Genomic DNA, 22186 nt, shown 5'->3' on the forward strand with positions numbered 1-22186 from the left:
AAGAGACTTCTATGCTCAAGCACAACTGCAAGAGACTTCTAAACAAACAAAATTACACATAAAGATGTTTGAGTTTGAACACTTGATATACAATCAGAGGTGCTCACAATACAAATCAAAAAAGACACTAAGACTTAAGAATTTCTAAGATATGAACTTTGAGAAACAAAAATTCTAAGTGAATGTAGAAAATTTTTTGCAGAGTTTTGGCACTTGTAAAATGTTGTTGAGTCTTGTGTTCAGCATTACCAATCTCTGAGTCTTCACTCCTTTATATAGAGGTGTGAAAGAGACGTTGTGAAATTGACAGCACATCAAAAGAGTCGTTGTTGAAGCTTTGATCAATCACCTATGATCTTTTGCCTGATTTGGTTATTGTCCTATGAAGAACCAATTTGAAATCCATTCCTATTGTGAAGGAGCATCTTTGCAGGTGTAGCTGTATTCTGGAGCTGTTTTCTTGTCTTGTAGCATGGACACTGCAGAGTAGTGGGGATAGTGATTGTACACTTCGTACAGTTTGTACTTTGTCAACTCTCTTTGAAGATAAGCATCCAATGTCATCAAATCTTCACAAAAATGACCGTTGTATTGCATTCCCAGTCTTCGGCATTCCTTTTGATTCCAATAGACAACTTTTGAAATGTTAATTCTTGAATCTTCAGCTTCTGGTGATTATCAGCTTCTGATAAAGTCGCTTCTGATGACGTCATCATCTTCAGGAGCACTTTGTCTTCAGGAGCACTTTTTGTCTTCAGGAGCACTTCTCTTCAGACGCTTTAAAGCTTCCTTTTCTTGATTCCTTAGCTCTCTTTTGTTCTTCAGAACCTTTATATGATGTAAATTTTTAACTATGGTCTTGTACACTTGAACAAATATTAGCTAGTCCAATTGACAATTTTTAATACCTTGTTATCATCAAAACTCTAAAGGTTTCTTGTTAAACACATTTTGTTCCAACACCATCATCTTCCAAACAGTTCTTGCGCGCCTTTTTTTTTTTATTTTAGCATTCAAACATGTTACACATTCAAATTCTAAAATCCGAAAAAATGAAGACACCAAAGAAATGCGCGGAAGAAATTCACTAATTTTTCCTCAAGTTTGTTCTTCTTTTACTAGATTTTTTTTGCTTGCTTGGACTCGAATTTTTTGCGCTTTTAATCATATAATAACCATTTCATGTAATTTGAACACTTTTAGGACCAATTTAAGATTTACATTTATATTGTAAAAAAAATTGAAATTCTTAGTTTTTAGACAACACTTTAAATTCTTAGCCTTAGAGCTAGAAGCTTTAGGTTCTGATTGAGCACCAGTTTCCAACTTAGCACCTTCAGGTACAAAAAAGGTTTTCAATCCCTCCTTGATGCATTCACAACATGCTTTGAGACTGATTTCATTAGGTTTCCCTCCTGAAAATCCAATCCCTTTGCCATTGTTTTTGTAAATGCTATAGATCATTGAAGCAACTTTGCTTCTGTCAATACCAGATATAATGAAATCTTCAAGAGCTATCTCATGCTTGCTTAAAGACTTTCCATTACACTTTTCTTGTAGCTTCTGGCAAAGATACTTTAGCTTTTCTTCATCAGTTTTACAAATGAAGTCAAAGCCTCTAAGTCCTTCTTCAGAAGCTTTCAAATCCAATAGAGTTGATTCTTGTTATTTCATTAAATTAACATATTTTTATTTTAAATCTTTCAACTCATTGGTTCTCAGTTCAAAGTGTGTAAGGAGTTCTTTAAGTGACTCAACAAGTTCTTCTCTGGGAATTTTAGAATATACCTCATTTTCATCTTTAGAGTCTGAGTCAGGATCTGCTTCTGAAGTCTCAGTAGCTACTAACCCCATAGCTACCTTAGCATCTTCTTCAGCTTCTTCCTTTTCAGACCCAGAGTAATTATCCAAATCTTCCCAGGTTGCCATTAAACTCTTCTTAATCTGCTTCCTGAATTTCCCTTATGTTGAAACTTGATTTCTTTGACTTGTCCTTTGATTTCTCCTTCTGAAGATCAGGGCATTTAGAAATGAAATGTCCAGACTTCTTACAGTTGAAGCAACCCTTCTGATCTTCTTTCTTGGAGCTCTCGTAACCACCTCTCTTGCTTAGAAACTTGCTATTCTTTCTTGCTAGATACTCAAGCTTGTTGGAAAGCATAGCCATCTTCTCTGTTGGATCTTCATCAGAGTCTCCATCAGGTTACTCATCTTCAGATTCAATAACTTTAAGAGCTTTTGATGACTTCCCTTTAGATGGTATAGAAATAGATTTACTCTTCTTTGCAGGTTCATGTTCATTAAGAATAATCTCATGAACTTTAAGAGAGCTGAGAAGATCTTCAACACTTAGAGTGTTTAAATCTTTAGCTTCCTCAGTAGCAGTAACCTTTGGTCTCCATCTAACAGACAAGCTTCTTAGTATCTTGCTGACATGATCAGAAGCAACATAACTCTTCTTCAGTATTTGTAGTCCAGAGGCTAAGGTTTGAAACCTTGAGTACATCTCCTCAATAGTTTCATCATCCTTCATCTTGAACAACTCATACTGATGTACAACCATAAGAGCTTTTGCTTCCTTGACTTTCTTGCTGCCTTCATAGTTAGAACAGAGAGAAGCAAACATTGCTTTAGCAGTGGATTTATCACTCACCTTCATATACTCTGCTTTAGGTATAGCATTGACAAGCGCTCCTCTGATAATATGATGCTTCTTGTAAAGTTTCTTTAAAGCAGGAGGATGTTTCTTTCTATCAACAACAACTCCTTCTTCATTAAGGACCAGGTCACCAACACCATCTTCAAGTATGTCCCATAGTTCTTCATCTAAACCCACGACATAGTTGTAGAAGTTGGTTTTTCACCAAGAAAATTCTTCAGTATTTCCATTGAACTTAGGAATCTTTCCAAAGTTGGATTTCTTGCTCTCATAATCATATGGAACAACATTGTTATTGTTGCTAGATCCAGAACTGGAAGATTCACCAGACATGTTTTTCTCAGATCTTTTTCTGCTACACTGTTAAGTGTTAAGACAACAGACCAAGGCTCTAGATACCAATTGAAGGTGAGAAAAACACAAGAAGGGGGTTGAATTGTGTTAGATTTTTCTATGATAAGCTGAAAACACTGATCAAAAGCAAAGTGAGAACTGCTTCTAAAGTGAAAATCAGAACTAAGATGCAGCGGATAAAACAGAGAGAGAGAGAGAGAGAGAGAGAGAGAGAGAGAGAGAGAGAGAGAGAAGAAGAAAGACATAAAGCAATTATACAGGTTCCTTCCATAAACCAGAAGTAGTCCTGTCCCCCTTGCACTTCCAAGGAGAGTTCACTAAAATGTAATATCTGATTACAACTGCTCACTGCTACAACTAGCAAGAGACTTCAAATTGCTCAAGCACACAAGCAAGAGACTTCCTATGCTCCTGAACACAATCAAGAGACTTCTATTGCTCAAGCACAACTGCAAGAGACTTCTAATCAAACAAAATTACACAGAAAAATGTTTGAGGCTGAACACTTGATATACAATCAGAGGTGCTCACAATACAAATCAGATACAGGGTATTAAGACTCTAGAATTTCTAAGATATAAACTTGAAAACAGAAATTCTAAGAGAACTTTGAATGCAGAACAATTTCAGCAGAGTTTTGGTACTTGTAAATTGTTGTTGAGTCTGATACCAAACTCTAAGTCTTCACTCCTTTATATAGAGGTGTGAAAGAGACGTTGTGAAATTGCCAGCACATCAAAAAGAGTCGTTTGAAGCTTTGATCAATCATCAATGATCTTTTGCCTGATATGGTTGTTGTCCTATGAAGGATCAATTTCAAATTCATTCCCACTGTGAAGGAACATTATTGCAGACAGAGCTGTTTTCTTGTCTTGTATCAGAGACAATGCAGAGTAGTGGAGGTAGTGGTTGTACACTTCGTACAATTGTACTTTGTCAACGCTTTTTGAAGATAAGCATCCAATGCCTTCAAATCCTTTCAAAATGACTGTTGCTTTGTATTCCCAGTCTTCTGGATGGCTTTCGAATCCATTGAACAACTTTTGAATATTTAATTCTTCCATATGATGAATTTCAGCTTCTGGTGTTTTTTAGCTTCTAATGAGGTTGCTTCTGATGAACTTCAGCTTCTGATGACGTCATCAGGAGCACCTTTGTCTTCAGGAGCACTTTTGTCTTCAGGAGCGCATTCTCTTCAGATGCTTTAAGCTTCAATTTTGTTGATTTCTAGGCTCTTTTTTGTTCTTCAGAACCTATATGTGATGTCAAATTTTGTCTATGGTCTTGTACACTTGAACAAATATTAGCTAGTCAAATTGACAATTTTTAATACCTTGTTATCATCAAAACTCTCAAAGGTTAATTGTTTAAACACATGTTGTTCCAACATAATTGAGTTGAATATGACATAAGTTAGTTAGATTAGGTTCGATTTAACATGCTGCAAGTTTTAAAAATATATACAATATACAATATATGCAATAAGAGCAGTTAGGTGCTTCTTCTTTCTTTTTTAGATGGAATTGTCAAAGGCGCCTCTTTTAAGTTTATTATTATTTTAACCACATATTTCCTACTGTTGTTGTCATATATAGGGTGGATGTATCCACACCACAATTAGAAAAGATTTGGTGGCAAAGTTCAGGTCAATGGTTGAGGAAGGGGTACATATCAACTTCACAACGCAATCATCGGTTTTAATGAAGGTCCATATAAGATAACTTCGCACAAATACAAGCTTGGAACAATGCACAACTCAAGTTTTACCAAAAAAAGACTTGCCTAATCTTCCTATCAATGTTTTTGAGTTCATGTCATTCAGTGAAATTCTCTCTTCAAATGTCGAGGACACATCTGCTGGTAAGACTTCGATTATGAATGTGTGTTGTACATTAGTTATCACTCTCTGCACTACTTAAGAAAATTCTTACAATTGTTTTTACTTTTCTATACATAATATCAGATGTTATTGGTCGTGTAATTGAAAGGGGTGATGTAAGGGAAACTGAAAAGGAGGGCAGGAAGAGCAAAATGATTGATCTCACTTTGCAAGATCTGAGTAAGCTTTATCTTTTTATTTGTGTCTCATTCATGTAATATAATTTTGATAAACATTGTGTGGATGCATTGATTTACCTAATATTTGATTACAGAAACAATTGTATGGATTGCTCTATTTGGGGTGAACATGCTGACAAAATTGTGAGCTTTTATGCTGACCACGACAACTCTTCGCCTGCTGTATTGATATTGCAGTTTTGCAAGACACACAAATATTTGGGTATTTCATATTTTTTTAGTTTATACTTTCTATTAATATCCACCCATGAAATAGCAAATAATGCTCACTTGCTGTTCAATTTGTTAAAACTAGGTGCAATGGGAATTGCTAATGCGTTTTTTGGGACTAAGCTGATACTTAATGGCGATTTACGTGATGTTGTTGCTTACATGGCAGGGTAAGCATTTACTTTTTGTATAAAGTAGAAACTAAAAATTTATGACCTTAAACACTTAGAACAGGTGTAAATTCTATTGTGTAAATTCTTATAGAAAGTAGTGTGTAAATTTAGAACAGGTGTAAATTTAGAACAGATGTAACTAATAAATAGTGGTAAGATCTACTTAGTAGTAGAATTCACTCACTACTTTTTACTATATCTCTCATTAAATGATATTTTTTATTTATTTTAAGTAAATCAATTAGAGAGACATTCATTCTTTCAATATGGTTTGTTTATATATATATATATATATATATATATATATATATATATATATATATATATATATATATATATATATATAGATATATATATATATATATATATAAGATGGAGCTTGACATTCTTTAATTGTCGTGATTTTTATGCTTTGTGCTACTTGAGTTTCATTCTTTTAATGGCATTGGTATACTTTTATCAGCATGAAAAATGCATCGCTCCAATTGACCCAAAGTGTTAGCCAGATTTCCACAAACTGCTCTGCATCTCTGTCAGATGACTTGCTCAACACCAAGAGAATGACAATCGAAAGTATATATGATTGAGTCAACTCAGGTAGTTGTCTATTTTAGAAATTTTTAAATATTGTTTTGGATTCATCATTGATATTTATGTTCAAAATTTATATGCAAAAGACGGTGAATTTTTTACAGGTGTGTCAAGGTACGGTACTTGCCACTATATGTGAGATCAAAACTGGGGTTGAGTGGTACTTTCGATCATGTACCCACTGTGCTTCATTGGTCACTGTTGACAATGGAACGCTTCGTTGTCGTAAGTGCACAACTTGCAAAAGCGTTGTGTCTAGGTATCTAAATCTTATCCAAATATAATTTCATTTTTTAGTTTAAACGAAGGCAGTTTCCATTGTATGTCTCATTTGCAATGACTATTAACAAGAGTCAGGGTCAGTCTTTGAAAAATGTTGGTATCTATCTACCGTCTCCTGTTTTTTCACATGGACAATTGTACGTCGCAATATTGAGGGTTACTTCACGGGATGGTTTTATGATATTGATCAATGATGAGGACAGTCAAGATACTGATGTGATATCAAATGTGGTCTATAGAGAAGTTTTCCGTAATGTGTAGCACTTTGTTTTGTAGTATTGTTGTTATTGCATATCGGTACTATTTTTATGTCGACAGACGTTGGATTTTCTTTTCTTCAATAAACTACGCCATTAAATTTATATGTTATGTTACCCTAACAGGTTTGATGTCATGGAAATTGTTTAATATGGTACATTAAAAACGTTTGTGGCAATTTATTTTATGAATTGAATTATATTATTTTTCGGTTCAAGTAAAGTATTTACTTTCATATTTGCGCTATATTTGTTCTTTTGTAACACACGGGTCAATGGGTTTTAGTTTAAAACAATGTCATTTTTTATTTTTGAAAGAGTCAATCGGCTAGCTAAAAGAGTTGATATATAAACTAAAGATTAAAAGGTCAATCGGCAAGCGGTATTTCCATGAGTTTATAACAATGTAATATTTTAATTTGATTGTTCCAACTATAATCATATTCCTATTTATGGGCAATTAATCTGCTGTGAATATATTCCCATTATACTACTGTTTTGTTGTGAAAATTATTTTTCCATTAAATGGATTTGAATGTATTGTAGAGTTTTTTTTTAAGAATCTAAAATGAAATTTTATTCAAAACGTAAAGAATCCTAGCTAGCACAAGGAATGCTAGGCTAGGAGACTTTAGTAGCAACATCCAAAGAAAAGTGTGCCGTAAATATGCGGAACACTCAAACAAATCTTTAACAAATAAATTTTTGATTATTTCATTTTAACTGTTGTTTTATATAATTTTTTAGAGTTTAATTAAAATGTTTTGTCGGTGTAAAGTTTCTTTAAATTGTCAACCAATTAAAATCATTTTTTAATACACATGAATCGTAAATGTTAAAAGAAAAAAATTAAATAAAATCAGGATTCATAAATACCACATCCATGTTTTCTTTTTTTTTGAAGGGGCCTCCATGTTTTCTTATTAGCCTAAAACCCCGTGCCAAAAATAATTTTTTTGTCAAAAAAAAAATGTTTTTTTTTAAGGGACAAAAAAATAATTTTGTCAAAAAATAAGCATGCTTGCTCACATATATCTCTCTAATGGATATCACAATTGAATTCATAAAAGCATTCTTGTACTCAAACTCATCTTCTACCATAAGAATTTTCATTCATTATATTATATATTGATTATAGAATGAAGCTCAAAACTAAAATAAGTTGCAGCCTGAGGAATGAAGCTTAGAAAGGATTGTCCGAGGAATTGACATTATATGCTGCCAATTTTGTTTGAATAAAAAAAAATAGAATTATGTAAAATTAATTTAATTGATATGGTGTGATTTTTAATGATTGATAACAGTTACCACAAATTCATGACGTTTCCATTTTCAAGCGACGAAAAAGGAGAGATATGAGGAGATTTGAAAGCTCATATTCATAGTCTATAGCAAAGCCACATGTACTTTATAATAGGGAAGATTTGATTTGTTTATATTTTTTTTTTTTTTTTTTTGAAACATGATTTGTTTATATTGTAGATAGAGATACTCTTGATTTAGGGTTGCTGAGTCTTCTGTAATTTCGGCCTCATCAAGAAGCAGTTGCCTCATCGCACTATCAATCTAACAACAAAATAAAGCATAACTGCATACCGTATGCCTGCCGCCTGTGTAACTTCACATTCCAAAGAATTCACAGAAGTTGTTTTATCAAATTCTTGATAAAAAAATTCACGGAAGGTAATTTTTACTTTTTTCCATCGATGATGTTTACATTCAAATTTTCATTATTCAATTATAATTTTTTAGAAAATTAAAACAATTGGAAAGGTTGATTTGAAAATAGGGTTTACATCATGGTTATTGTAGATTTTTTATTATTCAATTTTCTACTTCTGATGGCTGTTGAAATAGAGACAGTTATGGTTCATGTTTTCAATTTCTTGTGATCTCAAATGGTTTTACAATTGGAGAGTTTTTAGTATGTTTTTTTATTGGAGGAGCCAATTTTTAAGATCGCATTAAGGCCTCCGGATTGTTTAAGACGGCCCTATTTACATGTATAAGATTTTCAGGGGTGATTATTTGGATGCATATATAAGATTCCTTCGAAAAGGCATATTGCATATAGTCAATGAGTGCCTACCTCAAAAGATATTGATCGTACAATGGGAACTCCAACAAGAAGGTATGACATGAATATATGTTACTCCTTCTTTCTCACTTGAAAAAAAAAACAAAAAATAGAAGTAGCAAAGAAATTTGCATGTAAGTAATATAACAAATTTATGTTTTGTCCTGCAGTGGAAATATTAAAAAACCTAATGAAGCAATGAAGTTCATAATAGCAGCCATTGTTGGAGTTGTTTTTGGCTTCTTTGTAGGAGTATCATTTCCAACAATATCATTGACTAAGGTTTGTAATCTTGCACCATATATACATATCATTATGGCATTTCATTTAATTACTCTAACAGTGTGAATTATGTTTTCATGCAATATATATTATTTGTCAGATGAATCTCCCATCAAGCCTATTCCCGTCCATTGATCTCACATATGTTGAGGATAAGTACTCCAAAATTCAAACCAATTCTATTTGGGATGCTTTGGCTTCCTTTAGAGGTGATAGAAACTTGTACAATGAGCTTCCCAAAGTCGATGAGAAGACAAAGGTATGGTTCTATACTCTTTTTTTTTTTTTTCCTTTTCATCATAACTTTATTTGATGAGAGGGGTAACCTTGGCGCAACTGGTAAAGTTGTTGTCATGTGACTGTAAGGTCACGGGTTCAAGTCCTGGAAACAGCCTCTTGTGTAAAAACAGGGTAAGGCTGCGTACAATACACCAAATTGTGGGACCCCTTCCCGGACCCTGCGTATGCGGAGCTTCAGTGCACCGGTTTGCCCTTTTTTTTAACTTTATTTGATGAAAATATTCAACATATCTTGGTAGAAAAATAATTTCTAGCGCACTTGGTCGATAATTTTTATCATTGATCGAAATTCATGCGCACATCCCGCTTTTTTGAAAATGTATCCCAAAACATAATAAATAAGAAGGTTGGAACGGGGCCTAGACAAATAAGAAGGTTTGTAAAGCGTACATGTTGATTTGGGTATGCCACGGTTTGGAGTATTTGGAGGGCGAGAAATGATCGCATTTTTAACAATTTAATTTTTGGGGCGACGGATATAGCGGAGGCGATTAAGGTTTTGTCGTGGACGTGGATGTTGAGTCGTTTGAAGGTGCCGGCAAGTTTGTTTTATGAATGGTGTTGGTGCCCAAGAGAGTGTCTCATGTGTTAATGGGGATGTTTCGGTATTGCGGAGGTTGAGGCTGGGGTATGTGGTGCTGTATGCAGTTCTGGTGTACTGTTGTACTGCTGTTCGGTATATGCGCTAGCCTCATGATTTTCGGTCTGCTGTTGTGTTTTTGGGGTTTATTGTCTATCTGTGCCTCTTGTAATTGCTATTGCTGATCGCGAGTTTTAGTTGTGTTACTTACTTGCGCTCGTTGTGAATAAATTTTGCTAATTCTAAAAAAAAAAAAAAAAAAAAAAAACATAAGAAATAAGACCTACATGAATTAGTATTAAAGAGAATATTAGAAAGCGATGTCGCATTAGTGTATTACTAGTAGCATAGTTTTCAGTTGTGATTCTTGTTACACTGCAAATCTTTATATTGTGGCAAAATGCAGTCAAAATTGTGTTTTAATGTCATTGTGGAACATCAAAACCTTTTATATTGACTGCAATTGTGGAATTCAATTTAAAATCACAACTAATAGTATTACTGCATTGTATATCATTTCAAACATTAGAATGTTGCATTTATAAATAAATAGGTACATTTTATTATGATGTGGATTTGGGTACCTACAAACCCTCGAGGAGCTGAAAGGCTACCTCCTAGAATTGTTGAATCACAATCAGATTTATATCTTCGTCGGTTATGGGGTCAACCACATCAGGTATGCAAATTCACATTACCTTAATGAAAAATCTGCATTTTAATTTAAAATAAAACTATTATTTGTCACAAACAAACATAGTTAAATGTATAATTTCTTACTACGTTGTATCAAAATATTGAACGATTACTCAGAAAGTGAATTAAATTAGCTTTTGTGTAGGAGAATGAATAATAAGTTATAAAGAATAAGAGCTCTTATACATGAACCACCTTAGGTGGCATACACCCTTTTACACCCACACACATTTGTGACATGTGGCAAAAACATTGAAAGAAGAGATGAAAAAGGGTGATGATGTGATGTGAAATTACTAAAATACCCCTATCACATGAGATGTACACGAGAGGTGTATAAAAAAAGGTGTCTACCTATCTTTTTCCAAAGAATCAAAATGGAATTTAAGAAAGGCGGACGCTAAACACGACATGAACACTCACAATGGTAATATTTGAGAAAATGAAGTGGATTGAATGTAACTATATACGTAAGTTTTATGTTAGTGTTGGACACTTGACACAATTTCAACCCGGAGTGTCAAGGCTACATAGATAACAAATAATTTTGTAGTGCACTAACATTGAGGGAAAAAAAAAGTGTGACTCAACATTGTTTAAAGCTCGTTGGACAATGGACACTACTAAATGTTGAATATGGACGTCATTTTCATAGGATTCAAACTATGGTTCGCCAAAACTGCATATATGTAAACTTCAATTCACTATCGTACTAGAGAAACTACATGGTGATTCATTTGTTAAAACTTGGCAGTTTCTCTAGAACCATAATGAATTGAAGTTCACATGTATGTAGTTCCTAACTCAAAATAGACAAAAAAATTGTTACAAAACAAGTTAGACTCATGATATTAAGCTGCATAAGCTAGAATAAATTATGAGTTCTTTGCATACCGAATAATCTTTTTTCTTAGATTATGGACAAATTATGAGTTACAATTGCATATTCTCTAATTTGACTCTTTTCTTGATTGAGGTGGCACTTATAGGACCTAACTATCAGACCAATGTATCTAGTTACTTTTACCGTTGGTTATGACCAGAGAGACAATATTGATGCTGCAGTAAGAAAGGTTTCATTTCTCTTTCAACCCTGCATTAATTAATTTTGTTGATCTTTCTAATTTGTTTTTTTCTAATTTGTTATTATTAACATGTGCTAATCTTTTTAATTTATTTTTCTTATTGTATAACTCTTGGTCTTAACATTATTACAGTTCTCAGAAAACTTCACCATTGCGTTATTCATCTATGATGGCCGGGTTAGTGAGTGGGATAAGTTTGAGTGGTCAAAGAAAGCAATTCATATCAGTGCTAGAAAGCAAAGTAAATGGTTGGTAACATATTTTATGTACATAATTCTTTCAATTTATTTTATAAATTAGTGAATCACCCATTCATTTCAACCAATTATTGATTAATTTATTTTCCCATCCATCTGAAGGTGAGAAAAACACAAGAAGGGGGGTTGAATTGTGTTTGATTTTTCTTCGTTTTTCCTAAAGTGAAGCACACTGGTCAGAAGCTAAGTGAGACAGCTTCTGAAGTGATATTCAGAATCTAAATGCAGCAGATAAAAACAGATAGAGAGAAGAAGAAATACACAAAACAATTATACTGGTTCCTTCCACAATCCGGAAGTAGTCCAGTCTCCCTTGCACTTCCAAGGAGATTTCACTAAAATTTAATATCTGATTACAATTGCTCAAGCACACAGCAAGAGACTTCCTTTGCTCAAGCACACTTTGCAAGAGTCTTCCTATGCTCAAGAACACAATCAAGAGACTTCTATGCTCAAGCACAACTGCAAGAGACTTCTATGCTCAAGCACAACTGCAAGAGACTTCTAAACAAACAAAATTACACAGAAAGATGTTTGAGTTTGAACACTTGATATACAATCAGAGGTGCTCACAATACAAATCAGATAAGACTCTAAGACTTAAGAATTTCTAAGATATGAACTTTGAGAAACAGAAATTCTAAGTGAATGCAGAACAATTTCAGCAGAGTTTTGGCACTTGTAAAATGTTGTTGAGTCTTGTGTTCAGCATTACCAATCTCTGAGTCTTCACTCCTTTATAAAGAGGTGTGAAAGAGACGTTGTGAAATTGTCAGCACATCAAAAGAGTCGTTGTTGAAGCTTTGATCAATCATCAATGATCTTTTGCCTGATTTGGTTGTTGTCCTATGAAGAACCAATTTGAAATCTATTCCTATTGTGAAGGAACATCTTTGCAGGCGTAGCTGTATTCTGGAGCTGTTTTCTTGTCTTGTAGCGTGGACACTGCAGAGTAGTGGGGATAGTGGTTGTACACTTCGTACAGTTTGTACTTTTTCAACTCTCTTTGAAGATAAGCATCCAATGCCATCAAATCTTCACAAAAATGATTGTTGCGTTGCATTCCCAGTCTTCTGCATTCCTTTCGATTCCAATAGACAACTTTTGAAATGTTAATTCTTGAATCTTCAACTTCTGGTGATTATCAGCTTCTGATAAAGTCGCTTCTAAGTAACTTACTTGTGATGAACTTCAGCTTCTGATGACGTCATCATCTTCAGGAGCACTTTGTCTTCAGGAGCACTTTTTGTATTCAGGAGCACTTATCTTCAGACGCTTTAAAGCTTCCTTTTCTTGATTCCTTAGCTCTCTTTTGTTCTTCAGAACCTTTATATGATGTAAATTTTTAACTATGGTCCTATACACTTGAACAAATATTAGCTAGTCCAATTGACAATTTTTAATACCTTGTTATCATCAAAACTCTAAAGGTTTCTTATTAAACACATTTTGTTCCAACAATCTCCCCCTTTTTGATGATGACAAACAATAGTATTTAAAATTTGATCAATTGTTGTTAATCTAATTCATAAGTTGACTTTGGGGTTCTGAGGTTTGTAAGCTCAGAATCTGAGGTTTGTAAGCTCTGACTCCCCCTGAGTCTGATAGTCTTTAAGGGGAGGTTTGTAAGCTCCCCTTAAGTCCTATCCAGGTTAATTAAATTATTTTATTGCACAATAATATTTCAATAATGAAAAGAAGTAGATTATAGATAAGAAGAATGGTTCAATTAATTTTATTTGAAATTTGATACTCCTTCTTACGTTCAGAGCTTATACCTTTCAGGTAAGAATGATAGAAGTTTTTCAAAATAATTTTCAAATATCATTAATGGGGCTCGGAGCCTTTAAATACTATTACATATACTCCCCCTTTTGTCATTAGCAAAAAGAAATTAAATAAAAAGAAGAGATGAGAAAAACATAGAGTAAAGGTTCATAGCACTATAAGCACATAATCAGAACATATTAACCATCTTAAAAATATAAAATCAAAGTAAATCAGAGCATATCTTAAGAAAAGTATATAAACAAGAGATGATAATCAATATTAATCAGAAGCAAAAAGAGTTCAAAGCTAAGATAAAGTTCAGAAGCATAAAAGATAGCAGCAAAAACACTAAAGAAACTAAACAACATGGTGTGCATCTAAGGGTTGGGTTTTTGTTGTTGTTGAATCAATGCCATCATGCGAGCCATCTCCTCAGATTGCTTCTTCATGAGCTCATCTTGTTTCTTAACCGTTTCCTCAAGAGCTAACTGCCTCTGAAGGAGAGAATCTTCTCTAGGCTGTTGTTTTACTATTTTCTGCTTTAGCATCTTGTACACCTTTGCTTCTCTTGATACATACTCTAATTCTGGATAGAAGGGTTCATTTGCTAGCAACAGAATTGGACCTCTAGCTTGCTCAGCTAAATGCATATGCCGCAAATATCTTCTTACTGCAGCAGCTTGGATCCTCAGACATTTCTTGCTCACATCATCTATCAGTTCAGAAGCTTTGCTCTTCAAGGATATCCAACGGTCCTCATAGACAACAGACAATGTTGGAACTCTTCTTAGTTGCACTAGAGATTGCATTTCTGAGCTGATCTTGAGTAACTCAGATTCAATGTAGTCAGATTCCAGGATGTCTAAAGGTTGTTGTTCAAGAATCTGAATGTCAGATGAAGTTGATGGTTGATCAGAAACACTAAGAGTTTGAATCTGATTTGGAGGTGGGGTTGAGTTTGTTCAGAAACTGGAATGGTCAATTGTCGGGAAGGTTGAATGAAGGTTGTTTGCACAGGAACGGTTTGTTCAGATAAGATTTGGCTAGAGCTAGTTGAAGGGGCCATTTGTGGTTCAAGTGGTTGTTGTTGGGGGCTTTCTGAAATGACTTCTTCATTAGCAACTGCCTCATAAGCTATTTCAGAGGTTCTTTCTGAGTTTGTACTAACCTCACCAGGTACAACCATGTTGAGGGGTTGGATAATTTGAGGTTGGAGAGGGTGATTGAGGGGTAATCTTTCACAGATTTGGTTTCTTCTCACAGACATTTCACCTATTTTCTCATAAATGAGAGGAGCCATAGGTTCAAAATTAATTGTCTGAGAGGGCTTTTTGTAGATCTTGGTTGTTGTTGATTGGATTTTTGTAAGTTTTGGGTAATGTTGTCCTATAAGTATATCATCAGAATCAGTAGATGATGATGATGATAAGGATAAGGATAGGGAGGATGAATCTGATGCTACATTGAATACTGCTTCTGGCTCAGCAACAAAAACCTTCTGAACATCTTCAGAACTGCTTACAACTATCAACAAGTTCTCTGCTTCTAATGTCACTTGTTGTTGAAGGTCCTCAGTAGCTTGAATAGCTTATGCAGCAACAGCATCAACTTTTTTTCTGACAAAGCTAGATGCAGGAACCTCAATCTGCTTTGACAGCTCTAAGTCCTTCTGAAGAGCTACAGCAGCAGCATCTTCAGCCTTCTTCTTGTTCATCTCCCTTATAACCAGATCAGTTAAGGCTTCAACGCCTTCTTCTTCCTCAATCACATAGGGAGATTCCTTGATCTTCCTCATTGCAGGTTTCCTTTTCTTCTTAGGTATTTGAGGTTGATTAGGAGCAACCACATATGAAGAAGCAGCAGCTTTGCCACTCCTTGTCTTCCTATTTAGGATCACATCAGTGTCCAGGTTCTGAACTTCTTCCTCAATTAATGGTAAACCAAAACCACCAATCTTGAGTTTCTCAGGGGCTGCCTTCCCTTTCTTAGCCTTATTGGAAGGTTGCTCAGCTTCCAAATATTCTTCTTTGGTGGTTGCCTTTCTCTTAGACTTCCTACCTTTAGCAATTGGCAGGGCACCATAATACATCTCTTTAGGTACATCCTCTAGCCTGATGACCTTATTATATGTCTCATAATAATCCTTGATGAAGTTCATCCAAACATCAATAGGATCCTTCTTGCAGATGGGTGGAAAATCATTCATGAGATCAGATGTAGCTCTGGATTCACTCAAATTAGTCTTGAGTTTGGTGACAGTACTGATCAGCTTCATATGCTTGAGGGTATGAACATTGATGAACTTCCCAGTCTTAGTATCAAGATACTTATCTAAGACAGCTTCAACACTACTGATTAAGTCCAGAATCCCTCCTTGATGAAGGATTTCTGATATGAGCCTCCCATAAGGAACCCAGACTATCTTCTTCAGTTGACTCTCCTTCAGCTCCTTAACCATATACTTGAAGAAGTATTTAGCCACATTCATTTTATGATGCTCAATAAAGTGATGTAAAAAGACTTTCTGCCCCAATGAAGATTGATCACCACCACCACCTTTTGGGAGCAGGTTCTCATTTTGTATCTTCAGTAACAGCTTCTTCTCAATGCCTAAATCAGCATACACTCTTGGAATTTCGGAGTTGAATATGGACAGATGCTATTTGCCATTCAGCAATGAAAACTGGAATTCCCAGGACGCTTGATCTTGTCTCTATGCCAATGTATGGTTCCAAACCCATTTCTGCTCTCGTCTTCCCAGCCAGAGAGGGATCAATCAAAACCTTCTGCTTCTCTTCAGCTTTTGAAGCATCTTTATCATACACCGATGCTCTAACCCAGAAATGCTTAACCAATGCTTTGTATGTTGGTCCATTCAACATTTTGAAGTATGGCATGAGTCCTTGTGCTTCATAGTAGCCTTTGATGTCGCACCCGTGGAAAGCTAAAGATTCAAAATCCACAGGATTCTATATTTGAACCTTTAACTGCCATTCTTCTAATTCCATGGTTCTTCCTTTGATTTCGTAGGCAGGGGTCTCTTGTGAAGTAGATTCAGGAGCACCTTGATGTTGCATGCTGGAAGTTGATGCTGAAATTACTTGCTTAGAACTGGATGATGCCATTGATGATGAAGATGAAGTTTTAGGGTTCTAAGGTTTGAGAACTGGAATTGCGCTTACTTTGCAATGAGAAGGTTGAAAGAAGAAAGTGTTTGTTGTGAAGTGAGTAGTGTGTGAATTGACGAAGTGTTTTGAGTAAAAACGTTTGCAATTCAATGGGGACAAACAAACATAACATTAATGACATTTGGGGGGCGCGTGATTGTACTTTCAAAGCATAAACGCATCATTGCCCTTTTAAGTTATACATCAATACAGATAAGTCACGTCAGAAGTTCTCAGAGTAACTACCAAGTTAGTGGGCCAGAGCTACCAAAAAGTAACTTCCAGCGTTTTCACTAACTCTACTATTCAGAAGCACAAAATCCAGCTTCTGGACTTCAGATGCTGACGTCATCATCAGAAGCACATTTTTCTCAGAACCACAATAAAGAGCTTCTGATGGACCACAACTTCTGAACAGACTTCAGAACCTAAAATCCTATTCAGGAGCAAGCAAGCTTTTAATCAGACACAAAGTGCATGTTCAAATTTTTCTTTATAAAATCAAATCTTTCAACAGTTAAAGGCTTAGTAAATATATCAACCCATTGATTCTCAGTATCAATGAATTGTATATCTAAAATTCCTTTTTGAACATAATCTCTGATAAAATGGTGTTTGAGTTCAATATGCTTAGCTCTTGAATGCAAAATTGGATTTTTAGACAAACAAATAGCAGCAGTATTATCACAATAAATGAGAATATTGTTAGCAATAATCTGATAGTCTTCCAACTGATGTTTCATCCAAAGTAGTTGTGTACAACAACTTGCAGCTGAAATGTATTCTGCTTCTGTTGTAGACATATCAATAGTTGTTTGTCTTTTGCTAGTCCATGATATAAGATTATCACCCAGAAATTGACAATTACCACTGGTTGACTTTCTTTCAATCCTATAACCAGCATAGCCAGCATCACAGAATCCAATTAGCTTATAATCTAAGGATTTCTTATAAAGGAGTCCAAGATTAGTTGTTCCTTTCAGATACCTGAAGATTCTCTTGACAGCAGTCAAATGAGATTCTCTAGGATCTGATTGGAATCTTGCACACAAGCATACACTGAATAAAATATCTAGCCTAGAGGCAGTGAGGTATAACAGGGAACCAATCATTCCTCTGTACAACTTCTGATCTACTTTTGCTCCTTCATCTTCTTTGCTTAAGGTGCATGTGGGATGCATTGGAGTGTTCATCACTTTACAATCTTCAAGCTTGAACTTCTTCAGAAGCTCCTTTGTATACTTTGTTTGATGAACATAAACTCCATCTTTGCATTGATTAATTTGAATGCCAAGGAAGAACTTCAGCTCTCCCATCATGCTCATTTCAAATTCATCCTGCATTAACTTACAAAATTTCTTGCAAAGAGATACATTAGTAGAACCAAATATTATATCATCAACATATATTTGCACAACAAGAATATCTTTCTCAAGGGTCCTTCTGAATAGTGTTGTGTCAACATGACCTCTTTTAAAATCATTTTTGATTAAGAAATTACTTAGTCCATCATATAAAGCTCTTGGAGCTTGTTTCAAGCCATAAAGTGATTTCTTCAGTTTATAAACATGATCAGGATGCTTAAGATCCTCAAAACCAGGAGGTTGTTTGGCATACACTTCTTCTTCTAAGACACCATTAAGAAATGCGCTCTTGACATCCATTTGATATAATATTATGCCATGATTATCTGCATAGGAAAGAAGTAACCTGATTGCTTCCAATCTTGCAACTGGAGCAAATGTTTCAGTATAATCAATGCCTTCTTGTTGACTATACCCTTGTGCAACAAGTCTTGCTTTGTTTCTTGTTACTTCTCCTTGCTCATTCAACTTGTTTCTGAATACTCATTTTGTTCCAATAATGTTCTTATGTTGAGGTTTAGGTACCAGATCCCACACATCATTTCTTTGAAATTGATTCAACTCTTCTTGCATAGCTAAGATCCATCCATCATCTGAAAGTGCTTCATCAACTGTTGTAGGTTCAATCATTGATATCAGTCCAATCATTGAATCTTCTTGTTTGAAGTATGATCTTGTTCTCCTAGGACTATCTTTGTTTCCAATGATTAGATCCTCGGGATGTGAAGACTTGTGCTTGAATGTGTTTCTGGGAGGATCTGCTTGAGTTGAGCCATCTTGTGCTTCATCAGAAGCAGCTTCATCTTGAGCTTCTGATGTGGGTTTAGCTTCAGGACTATCTTCAGATTCAGCTATCTGATCAGGTTCTGGAGTATCTTCAGGAACCTGTATCTCTGGAAAACTTTCATCTTGCTTTGAAGTTTTATCTTCAAGCTCTTTGTCATCAAATTTAACGTGCATAGATTCTTCAACACAAAGTGTCTCTGAATTATACACTCTGTATGCCTTTGACCTTTCAAAGTAACCTAAGAAGATTCCTCTTTGGGCCTTGGCATCAAATTTCTTTAGGTAGAGCTTGTTATTCAGAATGTAACATGTACATCCAAATTGATGAAAGTAAGAGATATTGTATTCACTACTTCTAATCAAAAATGTTTGCTATTCTGGACATAACATGTTGTATTCATTGCTTCTAATCAAAAATGTTTTGCTAAATAGTTTTCATGGATCATGGTTCTGGCCATTTCTTGTAAAGTTCTATTCTTTATTTCTACAACCCCATTTTGTTGTGGAGTTCTAGGAGAAGAGAATTCATGGAAAATTTCATGTTTTTCACAAAAAGCTTCAATTGTCTTATTTTCAAATTCTCTACCATGATCACTTCTGATTTTCAAAATCTTTGATTCTTTTTCAGATTGAATTTATGTGCAGAAGTTATTGAATACATCATATGCATGATCTTTACTTCTCAGGAATTTCACCCAAGTCCATCTGCTATAATCATCAACAATGATTAATCCATATTTACTTCCATATAAGGATGCAGTACTGACTGATCCAAATAAATCAATATGGAGTAGTTCTAAGGGTCTGGAGGTTGAAACAATGTCTTTAGTTTTAAAAGATGATTTCACAATCTTTCCTTTCTGGCATGCACCACAGAGTGCATCTGAATGATAATATATATCAGGAAGGCCTTTGACAAGTTGTAACTTGCTAAGCTTAGAGATTAATCTCCAGTTAGCATGTCCCAACCTTCTGTGCTACATCCATTTCTTATCATTCATTGACAAAAGGCAAATGACCTTCTGGTCAACCAGTTCAGTAAAATTGATTTTATAGACATTTTCCACTCTCTTTCCCTTGAACACAATGGATTTATCTTCCTTGTTGATTACAGTACAGTTGGCTTCTTCAAATAACACATCATAACCATTGTCACAAAATTGGCAAATGCTCAAAAGGTTATGTTCAAGACCATCTACCAACCATACATTATTAATTGAGGTAGAGGAATTACCAATAGTTCCTGTACCAATGATCTTGCCAGACTGGTTTCCTCTAAACTTCACATTTCCTCCTTCTTTCATTGTTAGGTTGAGGAACATGGACTTCTCTCCTGTCATGTATCTTGAGCAACCGCTGTCTAGGTACCATGATTTTTTGCTTTGGCATTGCTTTTATACATATCTGCATTTTTCACAAATTTAGATTTAGGTACCCATAGTGCTATGGGTCATGGAAGGTTAGTACTTGAAGTTCTACTCTTCAGTTTTTGTTCCTTAGGATGTGATTTAGGTTGCTTCTGATTAACCATCACCTTAGGTTTAACACCTTTTGGTTTTGGTATTTCAGAAGTAGAGACTGTTTTGTTCTTCTGAATACCAGACTTCAGGATCTTAGATTCTGGTTTCAACAGACTCTGAGGGACAGATTCTGATCTCTTCAGAATCCTGATCTTTGAGGTCTTGGATTCAGAGTTAGTCACAACCTTATACTTAAGGTTCTTTAACTTTGATGCAATCTTAGCCTTAGAGCCAGAAGCTTTAGATTCTGACTGAACCACAGTTTCACCTTTTACACCTTCAGGTACAAAAACTGTTTTCAATCCTTCCTTGATGCATTCACAATAGGATTTAAGATTGGTTTCATTAGTTTTCACTTCTAAAAAACCAATTCCTCTGCCATTGTTCTTGTAAATGCTATAAATCATAGAAGCAACTCTGCTTCTGTCAATGCCAGACATGATAAAATCTTCAAGAGCAATATCATGGTTGCTTAAAGGTTTTCCATTACACTTTTCTTGTAGCTTCTGACACAATAACCTGAGCTTATCTTCATAAGTTTTACAAATGAAGTCAAAGCCTCTAAGTCCTTCTTCAGAAGCCTTCAGATCCAATAGAGTTGATTCTTGTTGTTTCATTAAATCAACATAATTTTCTTTTAAATCCTTCAACTCATTGGTTCTTATTTCAAAATGTGTAAGGAGTTCTTTAAGAGACTCAATCAATTCTTCTTTGGGAATTTTAGAATATACCTCATTTTCTTCTTCTGAGTCTGAATCTGATCCAGCTTCTGAAGTTGCTGTAGCTACTAACCCAACAACTATCTTTGTATCCTCGTCAGCTTCCTCTTTATCAGATCCAGATTCACTTTCCAAATCATCCCAGGTGGCCATTAAACTCTGTTTAATCTGCTTCTTGAATCTGCTTGGTTTGAAAGTTGACTTCTTTGACTTGTCCTTTGACTTCTCTTTCTGAAGATCAGGGCAATCAGCAATGAAATGTCCATGCTTCTTACAGTTGAAGCAACCCTTTTGATCTTCTCTCTTTAAGCTTCTGGTGTTAATCCTTCTGGTTAGAAACTTTCTATTCTTCTTGGCCAGATACTGTAGTCTGTTGGAGAGCATAGCCATCTCAGCAGCATCTTCTTCAGACTCTGAACTAGATGGTTCTTCTTCTTCAGATTCAACTACTTTGAGAGCTTCTGATGACTTGCCTTTGGATGGAAGAGCTATTGATTTACTCTTCTTAGTAGACTCATGTTCATTAAGACTTAACTCATGAAAGATCTTCAACATTTAAAGTGTTTAAATCTTTAGCTTCCTCAATGGCAGCCAACCTTAGGTCTCCATCTAGCAGGCAAACTTCTGAGTATCTTGCTCAAATGATCAAAAGCAACATAACTCTTCTTCAGTATTTGAAGTCCAGAGACCAGGTTTTGAAACCTTGAGTACATCTCTTCAATAGTTTCATCATCCTTCATCTTGAACAACTCATACTGATGAACCAGCATAAGAACCTTTGCTTCTCTGACTTTCTTGCTGCCTTCATAATTAGCACAAAGAGAAGCAAACATTGCTTTAGCAGTTGAGTTGTCACTCATCTTCATATATTCTGCTTTAGGAATAGCAGTGACAAGTGCTCCTCTGATAATATGATACTTCTTGTAAATCTTCGTCTCAGTAGGAGTATGTTTCTTCCTATCAACAGCAGCTCCTTCT

The 22186-nt window shown here is 35.0% G+C and overlaps 1 protein-coding gene across 1 annotated transcript; it reads right to left on the bottom strand.

The window, feature by feature from the left end:
• Positions 1 to 14029: 14029 nt before the first annotated feature.
• Positions 14030 to 16140, bottom strand: LOC146905658 (uncharacterized). Its single transcript, XM_085728599.1, has 3 exons — positions 15292 to 16140; positions 14623 to 15222; positions 14030 to 14536 (listed from the first exon to the last, which is right to left on the bottom strand). Exons 1-3 carry the CDS (start codon positions 16138 to 16140, stop codon positions 14030 to 14032), a joined length of 1956 nt encoding a protein of 651 aa, XP_085584725.1.
• Positions 16141 to 22186: the final 6046 nt, after the last annotated feature.

Source organism: Medicago sativa, chromosome 7, assembly GCF_051527215.1.
Source record: "Medicago sativa cultivar Bolivia chromosome 7, Bolivia_mono, whole genome shotgun sequence".
NCBI classification, from domain to species: Eukaryota; Viridiplantae; Streptophyta; class Magnoliopsida; order Fabales; family Fabaceae; genus Medicago; species Medicago sativa.